Source organism: Falco punctatus (genome assembly GCF_963210335.1).
Source record: "Falco punctatus genome assembly, chromosome: 11".
NCBI classification, from domain to species: Eukaryota; Metazoa; Chordata; class Aves; order Falconiformes; family Falconidae; genus Falco; species Falco punctatus.
In genome coordinates, this window is record NC_137591.1 from 2,387,757 (window position 1) to 2,409,596 (window position 21,840).

At 45.7% G+C, this 21,840-nt stretch overlaps 1 protein-coding gene across 4 annotated transcripts in view; it reads right to left on the minus strand.

Moving 5' to 3' along the window:
• Window positions 1-21,840, minus strand: part of PDE4B (phosphodiesterase 4B) — a 216,198-nt gene that overhangs the window by 38,731 nt on the left and 155,627 nt on the right. For all 4 annotated transcript variants that reach the window (XM_080407255.1, XM_080407256.1, XM_080407257.1 and 1 more), the window contains 3 exons: window positions 20,063-20,099; window positions 19,895-19,965; window positions 16,289-16,338 (listed from right to left, as the gene is read on the minus strand). In XM_080407255.1, coding sequence (XP_080263381.1) covers window positions 16,289-16,338; window positions 19,895-19,965; window positions 20,063-20,099 — 158 coding nt within the window. The remainder of the gene's footprint in view (window positions 1-16,288; window positions 16,339-19,894; window positions 19,966-20,062; window positions 20,100-21,840) is intronic.

Here is a 21,840-nt window from a genome sequence, read left to right on the forward strand (position 1 = left end):
GTAATTTTTAGGTGGCTGAAGTTACGTGAAATTGATCCTGTGACAATGATGGAGTCTTGAGACCAAGCAGTGAACAGAAGCCCTCGGCAGCAAACAGAAGAGTTTTTGCAGAGCCCTGGTGCTGGGAAGCCTGTCCCCCTAGCACTGCTTTGATCCCGATTCCTGCAACCCATCCCAAAATGAGCGGCAGCAGATCAGTCGTGGGGGCTCAGCCACGATTTTGAAGGCAAAACCGAAACACTTCAAGGAAACCCATACCAAGAGGTCAGCCTGGAGCGAGAGCCAAGCCCTGATGAAGCCAGTTAAGGCAGAACTGGACAAACCTGCAGAAGTCCTGACTATACCCACCAGTACCAGTGTGCAGGCCGGCTGGGGTGGATCACAAGCCAGGTCATGAGAATCAGGTCACCAAGGACCCACACAGGCTGGCAACTCACTGAACAGACCACTGACTGTCAGCAGTAATGAGGCAATTGCTTACCAATTAGTCTAGAGGAGGGTGATTGCGGTTTATTATCGCAGGAGTTGGAGAAGTCGCTCAGTTTCGCCAGGCTTTGTGGCAATAACTGTGGGTGCCCACAAGCAGCACTCATCATTAGAGTTAGTCCTCTAGTGCCAGTCCCTTGCACTGGGCAGCAGGTACTGGGAGTACCAAGAGCATCACTCCTTCTAGGAGAGGATAATGACACGGAAGAGGCAACCAACAGCCGAGACACCTGCCTGGGACAATCTCAGCAGTTCAGTCTGGGCGTTGTGCCCTGCTGAGCTCAAGAAGCTGAAGCTCTGAGCTGAAGGAGGCATCGGGTGGGGGGTACAGCTGTAGTTCTTCAGGGACTGCTGGTAGGAAAGCCTGTGATGTCCCCACAGACACCTTAAAAACAGACCAAAAAAGAATGAAGGAAAACGGGAGGGGATGCTACTCGGGTATTGCCTTGCAAAGAACTGAATTTACGAAACGTTGCTTGGAGAGAAGGACCAGAGGTTCAGTGGGCATTGCAGCAGGGTGCAGAAGATGTTTAATCATGAATCTCCATTCCCACAGAATAAATAATACTAACATCTCTCTTTGACTGAGAATGAGCATTGGGAACCACTTGGAAAGGACTAGCTAATCAAAAGTCAGGGTTCTGAATTAAACTAAAAAAATACTTACATTTATTTCGTGTGTTTACATATGTCAGATATGCATGCATGCTAAAACAGCTGTGTAAATCTCAACTTTAAAAATGCTACAGTGTAAAGATTAGAGGAAGATTCCCAAAGCAAAGTTAACGCTGCAACTTTTGCATTACAATGAGGTGCAAAAACGAGGCGTAAACACTAAGAACACCTGAAGGTGGCTAATAAAAGCCTATGAAGCTTCCCAGAGAGGTAATTTCTGATGTGAAGATAAGTCTAAAGGTTTAATCTGAAATGCTAACGAGGGAGGAAAACTGAAGAAGTTCTGAAGAAGGATTTAGATTGGAGATACCATCTCACCTTGGGGTGGGATGGAGTTTTTGCCACAAGGCAGTCCCGGTTTCTGCAGTGTCCCCTCCCTCCCCGCCTGCCCGCTACCCACCCCCCACCCCCCCCACCCCCCCCACCCCCCCCCCCCGGCAGCCACGTGGAGCGAACAATACAGTGTAGCTGCCACAAATCAGAAGGGTAAGTGACAGTGCTTTTATGGTGCCAAATGGAAGTAACAAAATGCAGGAAGCATCTTGTCAGATGTCACTTAGCAGTGATATCATGGGGGAATCTGGGAACGGGATTTGCCTGCATAGTAGGAATTCCTCAGTGCATGGAGAGGGAGAAGCAGAAATGGCAAGAGGGGCAGAATCTAATCTTGGCCTGTTGAATGAACGGGAAAGATTGTTCAGCTCCAGTTTTATCTCGGGGAGCAAACACAGGGTTTGGCACATTATCGTTTTACTGACCAGGCTTGATTCCTTGTTGCCCTATAGGATTCCTGTCTTAATCACAAGACAGGAGATAAAATACACGCAAGAGAGTACCTCTCCTACACAGGGTCTAACAAGTGCAAAAGACTGATGGTGCACTTAAAGGAGAGACCTGCACGGAGAATGCTGAAAATGTTTTTTCAGATGACGTTTCATAAGAAAATAAAATACATACCTCGAACGCATTTCTGAAGACAGATCACAGTTACCAAGGTCATTACGAATTTTTAAATTAAGTGAATCCTCACCACACGTTTACTCAACACGCTCCTCAAAGTGCAGTGAAAACAGCCCAGAGAGCTGCAGGCTGCGCATGGAGATGAGCATTGGTTTCGCTGGGCTGCAGAAGGTTCCAGCCCAGGCCCCAGAGCTGAGCCTGGGGACTGAAATCCCAATTTCCTGCAACTCACGGGGTGCCCAGATTGTGTTTTTGTTTCTCCAGCTAAACAAGGAAAGGTTGGACCGCAGTAAGATGGACACTTTACTATATGAGTAAATGTGTTTTCTTCCTGAGCACATGGCGTGCATGTGAATGCACGAGTGTGAGAAAGACACTGAAAAATCAGGATACGATTGTGAAATTACCTAGCTACCCACTTAGGATCTACCTGTGCCGTGCAGCACATTATCTCATTTGATACATGTGGGCTGGCTCTGAGAGGGCTGGTAAGCTTACACGTGCAGGGAAACCAACTTGGATCCTGGAAGCAACATCGTTGTGCTAACAAGGCACTCCACCTAAACTAATTAGCCCTGCCTTTCAACAGGCTTAATTAGGTGGGGCACCATCCTGTGCTGTTGTGGCTAGACGCCTTCCGGTTCTGGGTCTGGCTCACCCGCAGCCAGCGTGCGGATGGCAGCGCTACCTGGTGCCATGGCCGCCGCCTGTGGGAGCGCAGGGCCTCGCTCAGCCGCCTTCCGCTGCACGTCTGCGCAAACCGCCGGCGCCCCTGCTGCCGCCCTGAAATCCGCCCTGGGAAACCGCGAGCTGGCTTTCACAACAGGCCTAAGACGAGGAAGGAACTATCGAGACAGACCACAGCAACGATTTTAATTCAACAAAGGGGAAAAAACCCACCCTGACACACGAAAGATGCGAAGGGCTAACCGTACTCTATTTCATTGCTTCAGAAGTTTTGCAGACCACAAACAAAAAGGTCTGCGTTTGGATCTGCCACAGAATCCAGATGTTACTTTCACCCACGTACCCATCTGTAGCCATTAAATCAGGTTTTGAACCGGGTTAACCTGAAGATAATAAAACTTATGGTCTAGGTATTCTGTCAAGAGAGAAAGTCCTTTGACTGTGGCGAAACAAATACCGGGGTAGGAAATGGAAGAGGAACCTCAGGAATGAATCCTGGAAGCACAAAGCACAGTGCCAATCTACCTGAAAAGCTCCCCTTGGCCAGTGGCATTAGAGGTAAAGACAAAGTTTACTAATAAACCTTAGCTCTTCACAAGGGAAATTAATCAGAAGTTTTAAATGAGGGTCAGAATGAGGCTACCTGTGCCACCACAGCAATGCAGAACAGGCTGTCGGTAAGACCTTGGACCTGTTTAAATCAGTTTCCTTGGCTCCTGGAAAGGTTACAATTTAACACAAAATTGTCCTCCATTTCCTCTCAATTTAATTTCCTTAAGGTCTTCAATATGAAAGTTAAGAATGTGGCTCCTGGAAGCATCCCAGTCATAATTCGTAGGAATTCTTTAAGACACATATCAACCTTCATGTCCATATGCCCCGCTCTCAGCCGTGGAAAGACTGGGCGTTCAGTCAGCTGTTACATTCTGAGCCACCACACCAGCCATTTAAATTATATTAATTAATAAATATAATTAAATGGTTTGGGTTTTTTTTTTTTTTTTCGTGGCTAAATGTAATTTCTTGAAAGCATTATCCTTAGGACGGAAGCTTAAAAAACTGATTTAGTTTGGAATTTTAATCTGTTTTCCTACAATAGATATTTCATGTACCCAAAGGGTAATAATGTCAACCTCAACAATTTACCTTACGTGAACTTTCTGCCCTTATTTAGCCTCTCAAAATAAATGAATATGAGCGCCATCCTACATCTGAAACCCACAGATATTGCTACTCCGCATTGAGCAGAGCCACTCAAGTACGCAGCATGTTGCAAAAAATGACCTGTTTTGACATATTTGCTTTTCAAGTGATACTCTGAGTAAGCCCTATCGGCCGATCTGTAATTGTACCAAACGACACTGTGGGAAGTCAGAGTATTGCTCACTGCAGACCGTGGGTCGGTCATAGAGCCGAACCAGCAGAAATAGCTTGAACAATCTGAAAGTACATGCAATTAAAAAAGTTGTTTCTTAATCTTCAATCCTCCAGCTTTTGAAAATGTGGAATGTTTTGCACGTTGAGCCAGTGCCATTCAAAGAGATCTCTGGTGGCACCCCGAGACATATGGATTCACTTTTTGCGCGTCTGCACGCTGTAACTCTGAGCGTACGGAGTGAGCCTCAAGTCACACAAATAAAAATCTTCAGACCTGCAGTAGCCAACAACAGAGCTAAAATATTCACTGCGCTAATCATCTGTATTAATCTACCCTAGCAAACAATTTCAGCTGTTCCTAGCTGTGACTCAGTGTGCTTTATGTTTACTAAACTGCACATATGTCCTTTTAGAATAATCTGTCTAAAATCACAGAGTGAGTCCCATGGGTAAAAGGGTGGGGAGGAAGAGGGAGATGTCAGTATCCTACAAACCAGCATAATTTGTTTTGACAGCTTTTAATATTCCGTATTAATCTTTTGCACGTGCTGATCTCCACTGTGCCTCTGTGTCACCTTCAAACCGAGGCCATCACACCCTGGTCGCCACCTTTTTAAAAGATGTTTTTGGGATGTGGCTCAGCACTGGACCATATTTTCCCCAACACTGCCAGGGACACAGCATCAGATTCATTAAATGGTTATCCACAGTCAGAAATAGATAATAGAGAACATCGGATAATAACTTACTTGTGGGTTTTTTTTCTTACACCTGGATCATTTTAGCCAGAAGGTGATTAAACCTGGAGGTCCGATTCCTGTATGACCACTTTCCTAACATCTGAGGTCTCGGTCCTGACCCGAACCAGGCTGTTCGCACTGAGCTGCACCATCAGAGAGGTGCCTTCGAGGGGCAGATGGAGGACAGGCTTGACAGCGACAGGCAGGCTTGGAAGTGTAAGCCCTTGTCAAATCGCTACAGCCAGCCCAGGTAAAAACAGCCTTTCACTCTCAAAATGCATTCAATTAAGGCCCTCACAATATATTTATTTAAGCACCTCAACCCAAGTTCAAGGAAATAAAAATGTCAGCTATACCGACAGCACCCTTATTAATTAACAATCTCAGTTAAAATATCAGATTAAATTGACACGGAAACTGAAATATTCCCCATTGAAGGTCAAGTATGGGTTGGCCTGCTGCAGATTATTCCAGTGCTTACTTTTTATGCTTTAAGTTTTATGCAGCGTGGCACCTTTCATAATTTCTTACATTTAGCAGCATAATAGAGGCACCTCGTGTTAGCCTTGGCCAAGGTCTCTGGGCTGTCATTCACACTGCCTCGCTGAATTAATTAATTCTGTGAATTAAGTTCAGTGAAATCCATAGAATTTCTGTGAAACATCTGATTGTAAGCTGCACATGACTTTCCATTTAAGGCAATCTGCAATAAGAGACATTCTAGCAGCATGCTAAATTGACCACATTTGGATGTGTTACAAAGGCAGGCTCAGAATGAGCAGCTGCTGCTGAAAAATGTGGTGTGAGCATCATCTCTCCTTGTGTTTCATTTTTTTTGTTCCTGATCTATAAAGTGTGAATAACAGATTTTTGGCTTTTACCTGGATAGTTTGTTCCCACTGTAAGCGGATGGAAATATTTAAAAGTTTCACGCAATATAGTTGAAACCCAGGAAGCTGCAAACAGTGCGTGACATTTCAGTAACAGGAATTTTGGGAAATACCCTGCCCAAAGAACTTGAATTAAGATGAAGGCCCAGCATACCTCTTTGACTACAATCTGGATGTGGACCATGTCGCATAAAGTATCACTGCTAAAACAGAAAATACTCCAGTTAAGACTGGAAACTTGTATCTGGATTTCTCTTCTTCAAGGAAGTATCTTTGGGAAGAAAGGGAGATAAACATTTCACAGCTGTCAAATGCCAGTGACATCTATTATTGACAAACCCTGCACTTGTGTTTCCTATCTTGTAAACGTTTACTTCTCTGAATTTTTGCTAGCGGGATTGGCCCCACGCTGTGCTCAACCCATCAGATGCTAGCCCCCACCCCGAGCAGATGGTTACAGCACGTCCTCTCGGGCTGTCTCGGGCCAGCTGAGCACTCCCTGTGCCTGTGCTGACCCAAACATCCTGCACTCCCGTCAGCAACAGCAGGGCCACCATCCCAGGTCACTTCTCACAGAGAGGGAAGGAGGCAGGGAGGGAGGGAAGGGGAGCAGGGGGACAGGCTGGCTTTTCCACCTCTCGGAGTAGTACGGTGGCTTTTCGGAGAATGCAGTGAGTGCTTCTGTCAACCTAATATACAGTATTTAAAGAAAAGTATGCTGCTTGCAAGATGTGACATCTTAGAATCATTTTGTTATTAAGTACTAAGCTCGTAAAACCTACCTAAACGCGTGCTTGCAGCACAAAGGGCCTAACTGGATTCAACCCATTTTAAATGAAAATACCGGGGTGTCTGGAATATGCCCTGCGGGCCCTGGCAAGCTGCACCCAAAGCTTCGCTCTGAACGCCTGGAACCTGGAGTCTTTTAGGTACAAGGCAAAAACGTCTGCTTAAGAAATTTTTTGAAGTGTGTGGAGGTGTGGTAGAAGAGTTTTCATATGCACAGATGTTTAATTTCCTCTTGGAAAGACATATTTATGACAGCAGGATATTTATACTAGAATATCTACATTAAAAAGCATAGCTCTTTTAAAATTAAATCCAACTACTTAAGTATTTCGTACTGAACGATGGCCACTGATCATGGGTCCTAGGAAACAACAAAACCCAGCGTCTAACCTTGGGTCAGATCCTACTCCTCTTCTGGTTGATGAAAGGCTGCTTGCCACTGGCCTTCAACAGGCACAGTACCGAATATAAAATCACTAGACATTAATTTTAAATCTATGCCGTGCCAGATTTTTGAGTTTGGTTTTTTTTTTTGGTTGTTTTTGGGTGGGTTTTTTAAATTTTGAATTCTTAGAATTATTAAGTGCCTGAATGCACAACAAAGTCAATCAATGATACCTTTAGATATGAAAACATATTCCACAGAGACAGACATATTTAGATGTCTTTTAAAGTCTACTGCTTAAAAAATTTAAATCTTTGTAAGCATACGTATTTTTCCAGTGAACTGAATTAACTTAAGAACCTGGTATGTTTTATTAATAACTATAAAAACTTAACAGTTGTTTCCTTTCTGTCATAAAATTATTGTAATTATACAATACTTAAGGCTGTCACTTACAGACACTTCTTACAGGGAAAATAGTATTACAATAAAATGTTTCATTAACTATTAGCGTAATATTCTTTACTAGTTGCACAATGACATGCTTACATTAATAAGCATACCACACTTAACTATATAAATCTTTTTTAGTCAATCAGGAGATTAAAAGATACCAATAATAAACCCAGAGCATTTCTAGGTGATTTGAACATTGAAAACAGTCAAGACGTTCATTGTTCAGTGTCACCATTTGGGAACCGGTGAGTCTAAACCGCGTCTCAGAACGGACGCGATTCCGCGACTGAACAGAGGGAAAAGTGCATTAGCAATCCTTTACGCCATCGTTAATTCTACCTAGTTTATATATTGATTTTCAAAGCTCTTAAAGTTTTAATCCTTATCATTGTTCTCCTATAATTGTAGAGTTAACTTTGGTGGGCAAAATGTCCACCCTAGAGAGGACAACGGGCAAATTCAAATTCTGTCTGTCCAGGGCAGTGCTGTACCCTCTGTACATGCCCCTACAAACCAGAACCAGGCATTGCTCCCACCACAACTAACCAATGTGAAGCAGCAGGAGTTCCTGCCCGGTGACGGACTGAATAACTTGGCCACTAACAATCAAAACACAAAGTTAGAAATACTGTGTAAAACACAACAAGAAAGCAACTTACACTTGGAATTGGATCCTGCAGGAAGATAAAGGTTTGAACATTGGGACTGGCCAAGGACGGGCTGACGGCTCTGGGATTTGTGCGGTGCATTACCCTGGGAACGTCTCCGCACAGATACTCGGATGCAGCCTCTCACACTCCCATGGCCAGCTGTGTCTGGGACACAATGCTGCAGCAGTGAGCTCAACCTCAGGGGAGGAAGGAGAAACTTATATATAGCTGCTGCAGGGATGAGCTGATGGGTGCTTTCAGGAGTCTGTTTCAGCTCCCACTGGCTGGAAAATGCTGATGACATGGAAGTTGAAGGGGCTCAAATCAGTGGGACAATGAAGAACCCTATTCATCACTAAGGCATGCACAAACTGTGCCCCACAACCTAAAAAAAAAAAAAAAAACCACAAAAAAACTTGGCCTGCCAGAAGTTTGGTTTGCGTGTTTTTGTTTGTTTTGGTTTGGGTTTTTTCTCAGATCAAGTACACATTTTTCAAACTCATATGGAACTGATTCAGTACATGGAAGACTGCGCTGTCAAAATCTCACCCACAGCAACTATTATCATTCTATGCAGAAAACAAAAGAAACACAGATTTTATCAACTCTGATATTAGCAATGGCAAAGTCTTATTGTCTTCGCAGAGGCCTTAAGCAATCCAGTACAAATGGGAGCTGAGTAAAGCAATATAGGGCGTTCAGGGCTTGACCTGTGCTTAAAGAGCAGAGTGAATATGGGGACATGTGAGCATGCCACTGCAAAGATCTCTTCGCTGCCACCTTGGATTCACAGTTGCCTGGATCATTCAGAAAGAAACCATTCATCAGAGAGAAGCCCTTTTAATAACCTATGACTGTTTTGATGGTTTTCTCCTACGTAAAATGACATCACATTTCACATCAGTGAAATGACAACCTCAACAAAAAACCCCAGCTGTTTGGCTCCTCAGCTGTTCTTCAGAAACACAGTGCTGCTGTGGATTACAACATACCTGCTTATCTTGTCAAGGAAAGGTACTCCCTCCACCTGGGTGAAGATGCCATCTATATATATATATCCTTAGGTTTTCAGCTCGCAGCCCCTTCGGAGCCTCTGTCTGACAGGCAGAGCCATTCCTGACACCAGGCAAGGAGAACTGACCGACCCAGAGCTGCCTTCAGCAACGGGCAGGATGGCAGCTCGGCAAGCTCGGCATCTCCCCAGCTGCAGGGATGAATGGATGCCCCGGGCAGCCCAGGGGAGCCAGCGTGCCTCAGAGATACAGCAGGACAGCACGAGCACACGCAGGGAGTCCCACTGGCATGGTGGCTGCGCGCCCCACAGCCGCGGATGGCAGCTGGGCCCAGGGAGTGACAGGCTCCTGATGGCAGCAGCACGTGTAGCATCTTCATGTGACATCCACAGGTGGGGCGGAGGGGAAAACAGTTTTTATCTGTTGCTATGGAGTCATGATTAGCTTGTATGTCTTCAGAGCCTGCTGAGGAGAAGTGAAGGCTATTTTCTTAAATAGATGTCATGAAATCAATCCTTGCAGAATTTCTGGAGTCAAAGGCTAAACAGGTTTGCCTGAATACCTTCTGTTACTCGATACACAAATAAATCTAGCCGGGAGACCTAAAATGAGTGTCATTTTTCAGCTGGAGCTGAGCTCAAAAAATTACTCTTTAGTCTCATTTGGAATTGCTTATGCGCACAGTAACATAACAAAAGTGTGTTAAATAAAATGCAGCCATTATCTTCGCAGAAAATGAGTCTTAGGAAATAAAGCAAAAAAAAAAAAAACAAACCACCCCTTATTGTAAAGCATAGTGACTTCAGAAGAAACTTTTCCCTTATTCTCTCCAAATGCTAAAAGAAAACCTGATGTTCCTCTTTTAAAATGTGTCTGCCTCTAGGTCTTTGGCACAGGTTTACTGATGGGAGGGCCGGCAATCTATTTAATGACTGCATTGACGTCAATAGCATAACTGAAATACTTACTAAGATGCATGAGTCCAACTTTCAGGGGGTGTGTGTTTGCAGGCAGGCGCAACACACGAAACGGAGTCTCTGCAGGAATGAACTACCCCAGAGGAGCAAGAAATGTCCCCAGCGAGGTCTGGAGCTTTGTCAGCTATGGTTGCTTTTTCTACAGGTAACTTTTAAAGCTCACTTTAAAACGCACTTTCAATTTCTGAAGCAGTAAGAATCACTTGCCCATTCAACAGCCTTAATTTTACTCAGTCATGTCATTAAGCTGGTATCGGTCTGATTTCTTTTACAGTGTTGCTTAGTTTCTAAATAATCTGCATCATTATAGCACCACATCCTTTAAAAACAGTATTTGTACGTAATAATATTTATAGGTAAGTCTACAGCACCACTGAATTCACTGTACACAACCGGTTACTTTTTTAGATCAGCTCTGTGGTGATACATGGTTCCTCTTGCACTCTTGTTAAAAGCCAAAACCACCAGATCTACTTGACTTGTACAATCTTTCTCAAGATCAAAAGGCTGGATCTTCAGCCAAACTCACAGCAGACCAACAGAACTTCAAAATGAAACCTCTGTTTCACACATGCCCAGCGCCATTCTCTGCACACTGAGCAGAGGAAATATTATTCTGCAAGAGCGCTAGCTCCATACTAATCACTTGGGATTTATAGATATTTGTAACCAAGAGCTTACTTTGATGCACGGGGATCGTTAACTCCTACAAAAAGTTGGGACTCTCATTAGCACAAGCACCAGCATTATCCAGTCTTCTGTTTACGCTTTATACAAATGTTTGTGCACGAGTCTGTGTACATCTTACACCCACATAAAAAATGAAAGAGTACAAGTTTTGAGTTCGTGTAAAGGCATGTGAGAAGTGCAGGCAAACGTGCAGATGTACAGGAAAGCAGAGGCTAAGGCACAAGCATGAAAAATACCAATCTTTCACTCCCATCCCCAGAGAGGAATTTTAACAAAGCTTTAATCCCCTGAGCCCTGAAAAGCCTGTGTGTGACATATCCCAAAGCGCTACACCCGCCAAAGACTCGGGTTGCAAAACGAATCAGCTATATTGTATCGCTAGCTATATAATTAATCGTGAGGACAGACTGTAATTATTCAGTGTTGAAAGTATCCAAGGGGCACTTGGTCGCCTGCTCTTAAGGAAAGTTTCTGCAAGCCCCTCGCAGCTCCAGGAAGCACACAACGCTGCCTGACCCCTGACACCACGCTTTGCTCCCGACAGCCATCAGTAACATTTAAATGGAGCAGACGGTCAAGTGAACCAGTGTGGGAAAATACCGTCCATCTGGGTATGGATCTCTCGGCAGCGATGTGCCGCCTCTCCCCGGGACCCCCTGCTCAGCCGGGGAGGCTGCTCACTCCCTGTCATGCCACGACCGGCACGGGGCTTTCTCCACAGTCTCAGGGAGGAGGGGGTTCACATACCGCAGCGCCCACGGGTAACACACAGGCTTCTCCACATGCACTGCAAAGGGAAGGTGACGGCGTGCAGAGCCTACGCTCGTCCACACAAACACCAAGACCAAGTCCGCAACCGCTGTCAAGCAGTGGGGGAGAAGCCTTGATACTGGGACTCTAAGCAAACAGCACTGATGCTGTGCTGAGCTGAGAGGAAGAATGTGGTAAAATACAAAAATGTCCTGGGAAAAGTACAAAGGAAACAAAACAGATGGAGAAAAGATTGTACCAAAACGGGTGGAAGAATGAGAGGCTTAGACTGAATGTGGCAACCAGTGCAAGATGATTTAATTCAGAGGGGATTAGGGCCAGTGAAACAAATACATATGGAGGAAGGAACAAAACTAAGCAGGAACTGCCAGACTTGTTGCTGGTTAAAGATTTTATTATTGATTCAATTGGGTAGGAACTAAAGACCTTTCACTGATGCCAGGGGAGAGGAGAGCTGAATCGAGAAGAGAAGGCACTGATGGATTCACTGAGCCCAAGAGAGCACCAAGGTCAATGAAAGTAACTGCAGCAGAGGCCACGTTTAAAAAAAAAAGGGGGGGTAATATGGGGAAGAAACATCAGAAACACTCATATGACAATGCGTTTGTGACAGTGTGTTTATATCACTGTTTCTGTAACTCCAGAGAAGGTAGCTGGGTAGCGTCCATAACCCCGGCCCCATGCAATCGTGCTCTGCACTGCTATACACTGCTTTGGAACCTCGTGGTCTCCAGTATTCCCATTATCCTTCCCAGCTGGGGAGCGCACGAGCTAATTAAGGATTTATGTACTTTTTGCTACAGTTTCATATTTCCATGTTATGGTTTCTCAGTTAATTCATAAAAGCAATTTTGTTCGTTCCTGTGATCTGCAGTTATAACAAAATAACAGGAAAAATCTGCCACATTTACTTAAGCTGATACCAAGGACAAAACACAGGATGTTCAATACATACTCCTCTTCCTTTTATGGCTGTGGTTATAAGGTTAAGAAAGCTCTGAAATTTAGTGACATCAGTATCAGCTTTGAAAGCACTTTGTCCCATGAAAAACCTGGCCAGAATTTTTTAAACTTTCAAGAAAATGAAAGCAAGAAAGAAAAAGAATTTCATAATTTCGACACAGCTCATTCATTTCGCCATGGGCCTGGGTCCTCAGTGATGCAACTCCTTGGGAGTACACTAGCAACAGATTTGGCTCCTCTCGCTTTGAAACAACTGACAAATCCCGTAATATTTTAGCTGGAGTAAACAGCTGGCATGTATTACTTCCAGTGCAAATGCGGAATGTAATTTGTCTCCCTCCAGGGTAATTTTATTAATGTATGCTAGTTTGCTTTAAACCCTGAGTTCTGTACTTTTCATAACAAGATATAAATCACTCCACTAATGACAAATAAAAGGAGACATATATGAGGTGCTCATACTGATATCAATTGATTGTGGTAAATCTATGAATCAACGTGTGACATGGGAGAGCTAAAATAAAATTCCGAGCTTTGCCGACTAACCAATCTAGAGAATATAAACACATTTTATTTCAAAACACATTCTTTTATCTAGAAGGATGTAACGCAGCCTAGTCCCAATCAAAACATTACTGCTTCCTTCTCCAAAACTTTCAGGAAAAACACTCTGCGTCCTTTCAGACACAGGAGCCATTGGCACATAACTGGAAGTGTTCTGATAGGAAAAACTCTCCTTCCTTTCATAATTTCCACATCAGAAGCCATCTAGGGGAAAAAAAGCTGTAAACACTGAAAAAAAAAATTCCCCTAAAAATCTTTGCTCTTGCTGCATTTAAATGGAAACTTCCTTAGAAAGTAAATGGCCATAATTGTTTCCTGCCATACTGAAATGAGTTACCACAGGTAACAATGACTGTAAATAGGTAAAGGGAGGCAATCACCACATCGATCAAGGGAACTGCTGTGCAGAATCACCGCAGCTTCCATGGGAAACAAGAAAGGCTCTGCAAGAACCTGGGATGCACTCTGGGCAGCAAAGCGGGGACACTGAATTCAACAAGGGCGGGCAGAAATTCAGAGTGGTCCTGGCTTACATGCTAGAATAGCACAAACCAAGAAAATAAATAACTGCAGGACAGAGGAAGACTGGCATTCTTCACTACATGGCTATTTGCACATGAGCGTGGGCAGAATGTGAGCTGAGGGCACGCAACCTACCACCAGAGCAAGCAGGCAGGTGGCTGGGTGCTGGCCTCACCTGAGAAGAGCGCGTCCCTTCTCAGCTACGACTCCAAGCCTTGCAAAGCCCCTGGCAATCTGTGAGCGTGGCAGCTTTGTCAGGCTGGTTTTCAGAGTCTTTCTTCAACGTGCCCCTTCACAGCAAGCACAGTCCTGACGCTCTCAGCACCGGGGTGCGACAGGATGGCAGATGCAATGTTTTAGGCTGGCCGGGAAGGGAATGCTTCAGCCTAGAAACTAGCTCCCGCAAGAGTTGGTAACATCCATCAGCAAATAGAATCTGAAATTGAATTTAGGCAGAGAACCCAAGGTTTTTTCACTAATAATGTCAATATTGGCCTTTTTCATGTAGGAAATAACCATTTCCTATCAATCTCAAAAATATTTCTTATTCTCATCTACAAACTGTCACAATTTACGTAACTTGTGATGATACAACTCACAGGTTTTGTTTCACTTGAAGACTTCACCTGAAGTCAGTTAAGATTCATGGCTAAGAACTCACTTACTTGAGGGGCCACTAATCCAACATACACTTCTCGAATTTTTACAAATCCCACAACCTGCTGAGCTGCAGTTTTCTTCCACAGTCCTTTTGTTACCAAGTAAAAACGTGCATACTGAAAATGCATCCAGCACGGCTCATTTCCACATGTGGGCTTATTTTTTTTTTCCACATCTCAGGTAAAATGTTAATATAATTATTTTTAGATATATTCACCCATCCACATATAATTACCAGCACTGAAACATTAAAAACCATGAGTCAGGATCACAAGGTTAAAAATGCTAAGTTGGATTCTTCTCAGTTGCTTTCTTTTTTTGAGCTTTGTAGAGTGAACCAACTTGCTCTACAGTTATGTGTGTCAGACCCTTCAATCAAAAAGGAAGCTTGAAATTTTCATGTTAACTCCAGGATTAGAAGCTTGGGTTAGCTAAAAAGTAACAAGTATCCTATGGCTTGTGTTGGAAATACTGTAGAAGAATACCCACAAAGTGTTAAAAAGTTGAAAGCAATCATTTCCACAGAAAGTGTAAAGAAAATTAACCTAACAATTCCTGTAAGGGAATTCTCTCTTCATTATTAGATTCTGTAACTTATACACACAAACCTATGGAAAGCTTATGATTTTTTCCATGATTTTTTTCACACAGGCCACAAAATCAAAGTCTTGCTAGAAGAGATTTTTAAATAAGGTGATGAGTTGCATTCCTGCTTGCTCTGACTCGATCGACACTGCTCACATACAGGGAGTGGAAGAGAAGTTTGTGTTGTCCAGTTTTGTTTCCACATCAGAGCTTTCCACATCCCATTAACAAGTTTTGAGGAACCTAATCTGGAAGTGTCCAGGACTATACGTGTCCCCAGACAGTAAATAATACACAGCATGAAAGGAAATGATAGTTTTCCAGGCTTCACACACTGTAAAAATTAAGCTTTACTAGTCCCTCCAAGCACATAATTATTGGAAAGGCTGAGATTAAACCTTACGAATGGGCACTCCTCCAAATCTTATCTTCTTCTCTGTGGGAGTAACCTTTACATTAGCGCAAGCAGGGCCAGCTCTGTTCCTGAGAGGGGTCCTACAAGCCCTCAGCACTGTGTGGTGTAAAAATAAAGAAACTTGTCATAAGTAAAGAGCAGGCTGCCTCTGCTTCCTTTCCTCAGTGCTTCACCCTACCTGAGCAGCCCCCTGCTCCCACCACCTTGCTCCCTGCCTCTGCTTGCTGAGCCCACCCCCTTGCTCTGGCACTCCAGGCAGGCGCTGAGCCCCCACGGGGGTCCCTTGCTCGCCCAGGCTCTAGCACAACCTGTACACAGTGCACTGCCCAGTGCCCTCTGTCCAGAGGCTTTGCTCAGCGCTATTGTCCTCCACGTTCGCAGTTAAACCCACTTGTGTTTGCTGGGGTCTCTGACCCGGGGTGAGGACAAGGTGACTGAGGTGGAGCGCAGACAGGAAAGAAGATGCGATTAGCCACACTCACTGACTTCTGCTCTCGTTTGATTGCTAAATGTAGATCTCAAAAGACCACAAGGAAACAATGAAACAAAAAAATGCCATTCCAGGGCACCCTAATAAAAGCAGAGGAAGTTTCACCTGAGAAAGGTTTTTGAGATTGCAATTTTTACATAGATCACATGGAAACAAACTGAAATAAACAGGATAAAAAAAAAAAAAAAAGGTACAGCTGTGTCTGAGCCTGTTCAAGGCTTGTAGGCTGGGGCTTGTCCAGGCCTGTGCAGCACAGGGACTCAGAAGAATAGCAGTCACTGTGGCCATGACTATCAAACCAAAACCATGTTCATCTTTCATGCTAATATACATGGATAAACCCAAACCCCAAACTATTAAAACAGCGATATTTTGGACCTGATGGTTCTCTCATATTGGTTTTGCACAAGTGACCCAGAAGAAGCTGTATGAGCCCATAACTGCACCGGGGAGGGGGCAGAGAAGCAGCTGTTGGTAAAACGATGCGCAATAAGCATCACCTGTATTTGGCCTTGTAGGCGATTATCAAAGTCCCACACTTACCTTGCAGGTTCACTCTGGAGACAGGTGGCTGACTCGTTACTGGAGATCTCCTACAGGGGATAAAGAACACTCTGCAAATAGCTATTATTTTATCGTTTCAAACCCTGTTGGCAGTTCAAACTGCCAACTCCCACAATTAAAAATCCTTTTCATACTCACAAAGAAGCCCCAACCACTTTAAAATGATTTTAACAAACCGTTATCAACAGTTAACAAAGATAAACAGTTAACAAACCGTATCAACGTATCTGTTAGGATAACTCAAAGATGTACATCCCCTGGCTAGGCACACACATGTGCTGGAAAGAAGGCATACCAAGAGAGATGTGCCATCATCTCACACTGCCTTTGCAATTTTCTGCTCAAAATATGCCTGGAAGTCAGCAAAGGCTGGTCTGTGTGGCTGAAGGGGGTCCCCCAGAATCAACGCTTTCTCCTGAAAAGCTTTTTTTTCTTACAAGGTCTGGACTGGAGCTTGGAGTAATCTCAAATACCACACCAGTGTGCAGGCTGCAAGGCAATGCCATAGGTAAGGTGAGAAATGAAAGGCTTTAGAGCCTACAATTAACAGTTTGAATTTCACCTGGAAACAAGTAAGGAGATGCTGCAGTCGCTAGCGCAAGCTCTAAAACAGCTGAAGGACATTTTGTTTGACTAGGAGCAACAATTTCATCAGAAAAGTCTGGATTTCAGAAGGACCAAAAGCTATTTGAAAACCTGATTCAAGTCAAGCAAACAGGGTCTGACTGGAAAAAGGCTGCAGTATTTGTCCAAATGTCAAAATATTTCATTGTGAGATTTGCCAAATAAAACTGTTAATTTTTCAAGTTGAAACCATGATTTACTCGGGCAAAAAGAGGCTTCTTTTTTAAGGAAGTTAAAAAGAGTTGACACCAAAATCAAGACACTTCATTTTGGATTGAATGCAGTATTTCTGGCTGACCAAAACTGAAACTTTGGGCTTTTGCTTCCCTAAGAAGTTTCTGATACATTTTAACTGAAGCCAGATTTCCCCACACTCTCTCTTAGCCAACCTCCTAACCCCAATTTTTTAAGTCAGCGACTGAACTGAAACATCCATTATTTGCCAGTTCTCCTTTGAAGCTAAAATCAAAGCAAGTGAGCGGCTCAATTCTGCTGCAATTGTAGCTCCAGGGGGTTCTTCAGAAGTGCTCCAGGAAGGCCTCGCTAACCAGGTAAGATCTGCGTTAAGAGTAACACAGCTACAGTCCTGCTTCAAGCCCTTGGCCCCAGCCTCCCGATCTGCCGGCACTGCTCCAGAGCCTGCTCCTGTGCAGGGGGCTCCCCTGGTGCAGCACCCGCCTGCCAGCCGGGATTTCAAAGGCTCAGCTTTTCTGGAGGGAGCTACAGGACCCAGATTCTTTGAAGGGTTCAGCACAGGGCACACATGTTGGATGCCAACTTCTCTGAAAATCTGCCCTGACCTGCCGCTGCTGAGCCTTTGAAAAGCCAGATCTTGAAATCTCTAAAAAACAGAAACTCCCCAATAGGGACACCACACTTCCAGTATCTGGGGAGGCGTGCTCCAGGTATCTCCAAATCCTGCACTGAGTTGCACAGACATGCCTTCGGGGAGGCGAGGAGGGATGAAGTAGTGTTCGGGAAGGTATTCCCCACTGCAGTGCCTGAAAAGGGAACAGCACTGCTCCCAGCATCCTTGAATTATGTCCTGGCCGTGCCCATCCTGGTTACTGCAGCAGCCATGGCACAGGCAACAGAGACCCAGAGATCTGGGGTTTGACAGCACTGTCCCTTCTTAGCCACCACCACACTTGAGCATACATGGCTTCGCTTCCTGATCCTTCTCTCTTGCTGGTGGGAATTAGGAGTAGGCGCCGGATGCTTTCTGACTGTGTCCTGGGCCACATCTGCCAAACACAGGCACTCCGAAACCATTAATCATACTCTCCTCTTTTCCAATCAGGAAACTGCCTCAAAACCCCTGACGTTGAAGTCCAAAAAATATGACTTCTAGTTGTTTTTTTTTTCCTCCAGCCCTTAACATTCATATTTTCCAGCATTTCTGTAAATATGTGGGACAGCATCCTCTTTCTCGGGCCAGGAGGGGTGGAGGAGGAGGAATAAGCGAGGGGAGAGGAGGGGCTAAAGAAACACTGAGATTCTCATGATCCCCAGAGCAGAAGTTTTAAGTAAAATACCACATATCATGAGACATATGATAAAATCATGAGCTGGCAGCACGGCTGTAACCCAGCAGAGCTGTCTGGAAACTGTGCGGGAAGCTCCGCAGTGCCTGGAAGCACATTTTGCCACGGACTTGGATGTTTGGTATATAATGGTTTAAACATTTAATGACTTTTACTTTGGCTGGGCAAATGACTTTATACCTCAATCAAATCTGGGAATGTTTTCAAAAGGACACTGCAAGATGCCTGTGTGTCCTACAGGTTACGCCCTCGCTTCCTTCCGGCCCCGTCCAATTTCAGATTCCTCATTAGGAACTGCTGAAATGCTCGAGCTGTTCAAAAAAGCAAAGCTTAAAAAAAGGAATCTATTTCAGCCATCTCTTTCTCTATTAACCTCCATCTTGGAATGCGGTGGCTCCTTCCCATCAAAATTTGCAAACACAAATCAATGGGAGGAAAGCCTCGCGCCTGGATAAAATGCTGGGCTTTATGTAAAACACAAGGTTGCACTAGAAGGCAGAAAGCAGAGCCTGGGGTGGGCACCCAGGCAAGGCCACGCATGCAGCCCTGCAGCAAGCCTGTGGCATCCCACCGGCGTGCGCTTCTGCAGCTCATCCTTCCCCTCAGGAGCCAGCGGGACATGGGAGCCACCAGCGCCTGCCCGTCCCAGGGTGGGATGGGTGGGTGCGTGACCGACGTCACCAGGAATGAATGATGTTGGTTTCATGCAAAACAGCTCTCTTGGGGCAAAACAGGCCAGAAAGTGACGATGCCCGGCTCATTATAAATATCTAAGGGGAAACAGTGGCTCTGGACAAAGGCGTAAAAAGGTTTGTTTAGTTTCTCCTGTTCAGCAGGTATAAAGCCCAACACTCTCCCCCTCGGTTCAGTGCATTGCCTTCCCGGTTCAGCGCCAGGACCGAGCAAACGGAGCGCTGTGGGCCCCCTGGGCGGCAGGCAGCCCCCCCAGCACAGCTGCCGGGCACTGCTGCCTGCCCCGCCCGGGAACCCCCACCTCCTGCTGGGGCCTCCCCTTGGCGCCCACCCTCTGGCCCTGACCGCCTCTCTGGTGAAACATGGGTGGCGAGGCCAGGCAGCTGGGCCCCTAACGAAGGCCTGGGGCGGCCACGGCGGCACAGGGAGGCGGATGTCACACTACAGGCAGCGCCTGCCCGAGCAGGCACACACCGCCGCCCTCACGGCGGGCCGCCCCCGGCCCTGCAGCCCGGCGCCATGAGGGAGCGGCAGGGCCGCGCTCTGGCTCCCCCTGGCGTCCCGCGCAAGAGGCGCGGCGGCCCCTCAGGCGCCGCGGCCGCAACCCGGCGGCGGGCACCGAGCAGCGGCTCTCGGGGCTCCCGGGGCTCCCTGGCCCCCGCCGGGCCCTGCTCGGGCCCCCGCTGCCTGCCAGCCGCCAGGCGACGGAAAGCGCCACACTTACTTGTTGGAGGTGCCGTGCAAATTGGTAAGGAGCATGAAGTTGTTCCTCACACTTCGTAGACTGGCCAGCACCTACGAGACAGGCAAAATGGGAGACATTACCTTCTCCACTTGAGGGGTTTGTTGGGGTTTTTTTGTAATTTGAGAGGCTGACAGGCTGCCAACTCACCTGGGCGAAAGGTGTGACAATCAGGTCGTCCCCATGCCTAAGAAAAAATGGAGAAACTGTGTAAATTCACCTCAGGCAGGGCATCACTCACTGCCGAGAAAGCACGTTTTACAGAGGGAGTTTTTCCTCAGACAAAAAAACCCAACCAGCATTAACCCATGCGGCGTTTGTTTAACACTACATAAAATCTTGTTCGTAACAGAAAGCTCTCGCAAAACAACCCGGCTGGAGCGGCTGTTCGGGTTGGCAACACCAGGCAATAAAAGCCAGGAAATTCAGAAGTTAAGGCAACACGCTCACACCGCGGTGGAAAAAAACCCGTAACGGTCCAGGGAAAGGTCAGCTTTGAATTTCCTGGCTTTTGTTGATCTCTGTCACAGTCTTTAATGTTATTCAGATACTGGGTTTTGTCTGGCTGTTTTCATCATGGAAGATCTGAGCAGAAGTTCTGAGCAAAATACATCGTCACCATCAGTAAGAGGGATTTTTTTGGCGATATGATATGTAGCACTGGCGCGTATATGAAAAATCCAGTATGACTGACTGAACTGAGACATGGCAGGGCAGAGCTACTGCTGTGCAGCACAGCCCTGACAGCGGCTGGAAAGCAGGGCAATGCAGCGTGGCTGCTAGCAGGCTCCATCCCTTGGTGTCCTGGTACGGTGCGCACCAGGGGCACAGAGCGACGGCAGGAGAGCAGGCAGGGCTGCAGGCAGGAGAGAGGGGGCATGCCTGCGGGCAGGAGAGCAGGAATGGCTGCAGGCAGCAGGGGAGGCATGGCTGCAGGCAGGAGAGCAGGACAGTTGCAGGTAGGACAGCAGGAATGGCTACAGGCAGGAGAGCAGGAATGGCTACAGGCAGAAGAGAGGAAGCAAGGCTGCCAGCAAGAGAGCAGGCATGGCTGCAGGCAGGACAGCAGGCATGGCTGCAGGCTGCCATAGGCACCTCTAGATTCTAGACAATACCCTTCAAAGGGGTATTCTCCCTGGCTGTGCTGCCACAGAGCACGTCCACTTGCCCAGACTCAGGTATCAGTGCTACTAAGTCGACATTTTAATTAAAGTTGTCTCAACACTGATGTCAAAACCAGGTCAGGAGATGCTGGCTCCTCCAAGAGCCATGGGAGCTTTTACGCCTGCAGTAAATGGACCCCTCTAACTGCAGGCAGCTATGAAGCTGGGGGAAATCAGGGTGGTGGGCAGAGCCGGACAGGGCTCTCCCCATGCCAGCACAGCCTTCTCCTCCAGCACACTGCTGGGAACACAGGGCAACTGTCAAAATCCACCGTTTACACACAACATGGCATTTTCATAATTTGGAGTGGTTACTTTGTTTCTGGTAAATATTTACTAAATGTTAACCAACATGGATGGACATTCCCTTTCAGAAGAATTCTCCTCATGGATCTCGCTAATATTTAGATTTAGGACAAAACTTGTAGGCCTTCCGTAACAGTTAAACTTTTTTTTATGAGGACTTCTTTTATAGCTTAATGGTCACTTTAAAACTTTAAACTGTGCCTTTTAAAATAAAGGGCTGCAAATCCAGGACACTCATTTAAGCTCCATGCTTTGTGTTGTATTTATCCTCTCAAGCTCAACCATCTGTCTCAGCTTTCTGCTCGGTTGTAGTGAACAACCCATGACAGAAAACAGGATAGAGAAGAGTAATACTGTAAATATAAGTACAGTATATTTCTATTGCCCAGGTTAATGGAGCATTAACTACTTAAGAAAAAGCAGAGATCATGTTAACCAGGCTCTGAGAATGCATGGTGA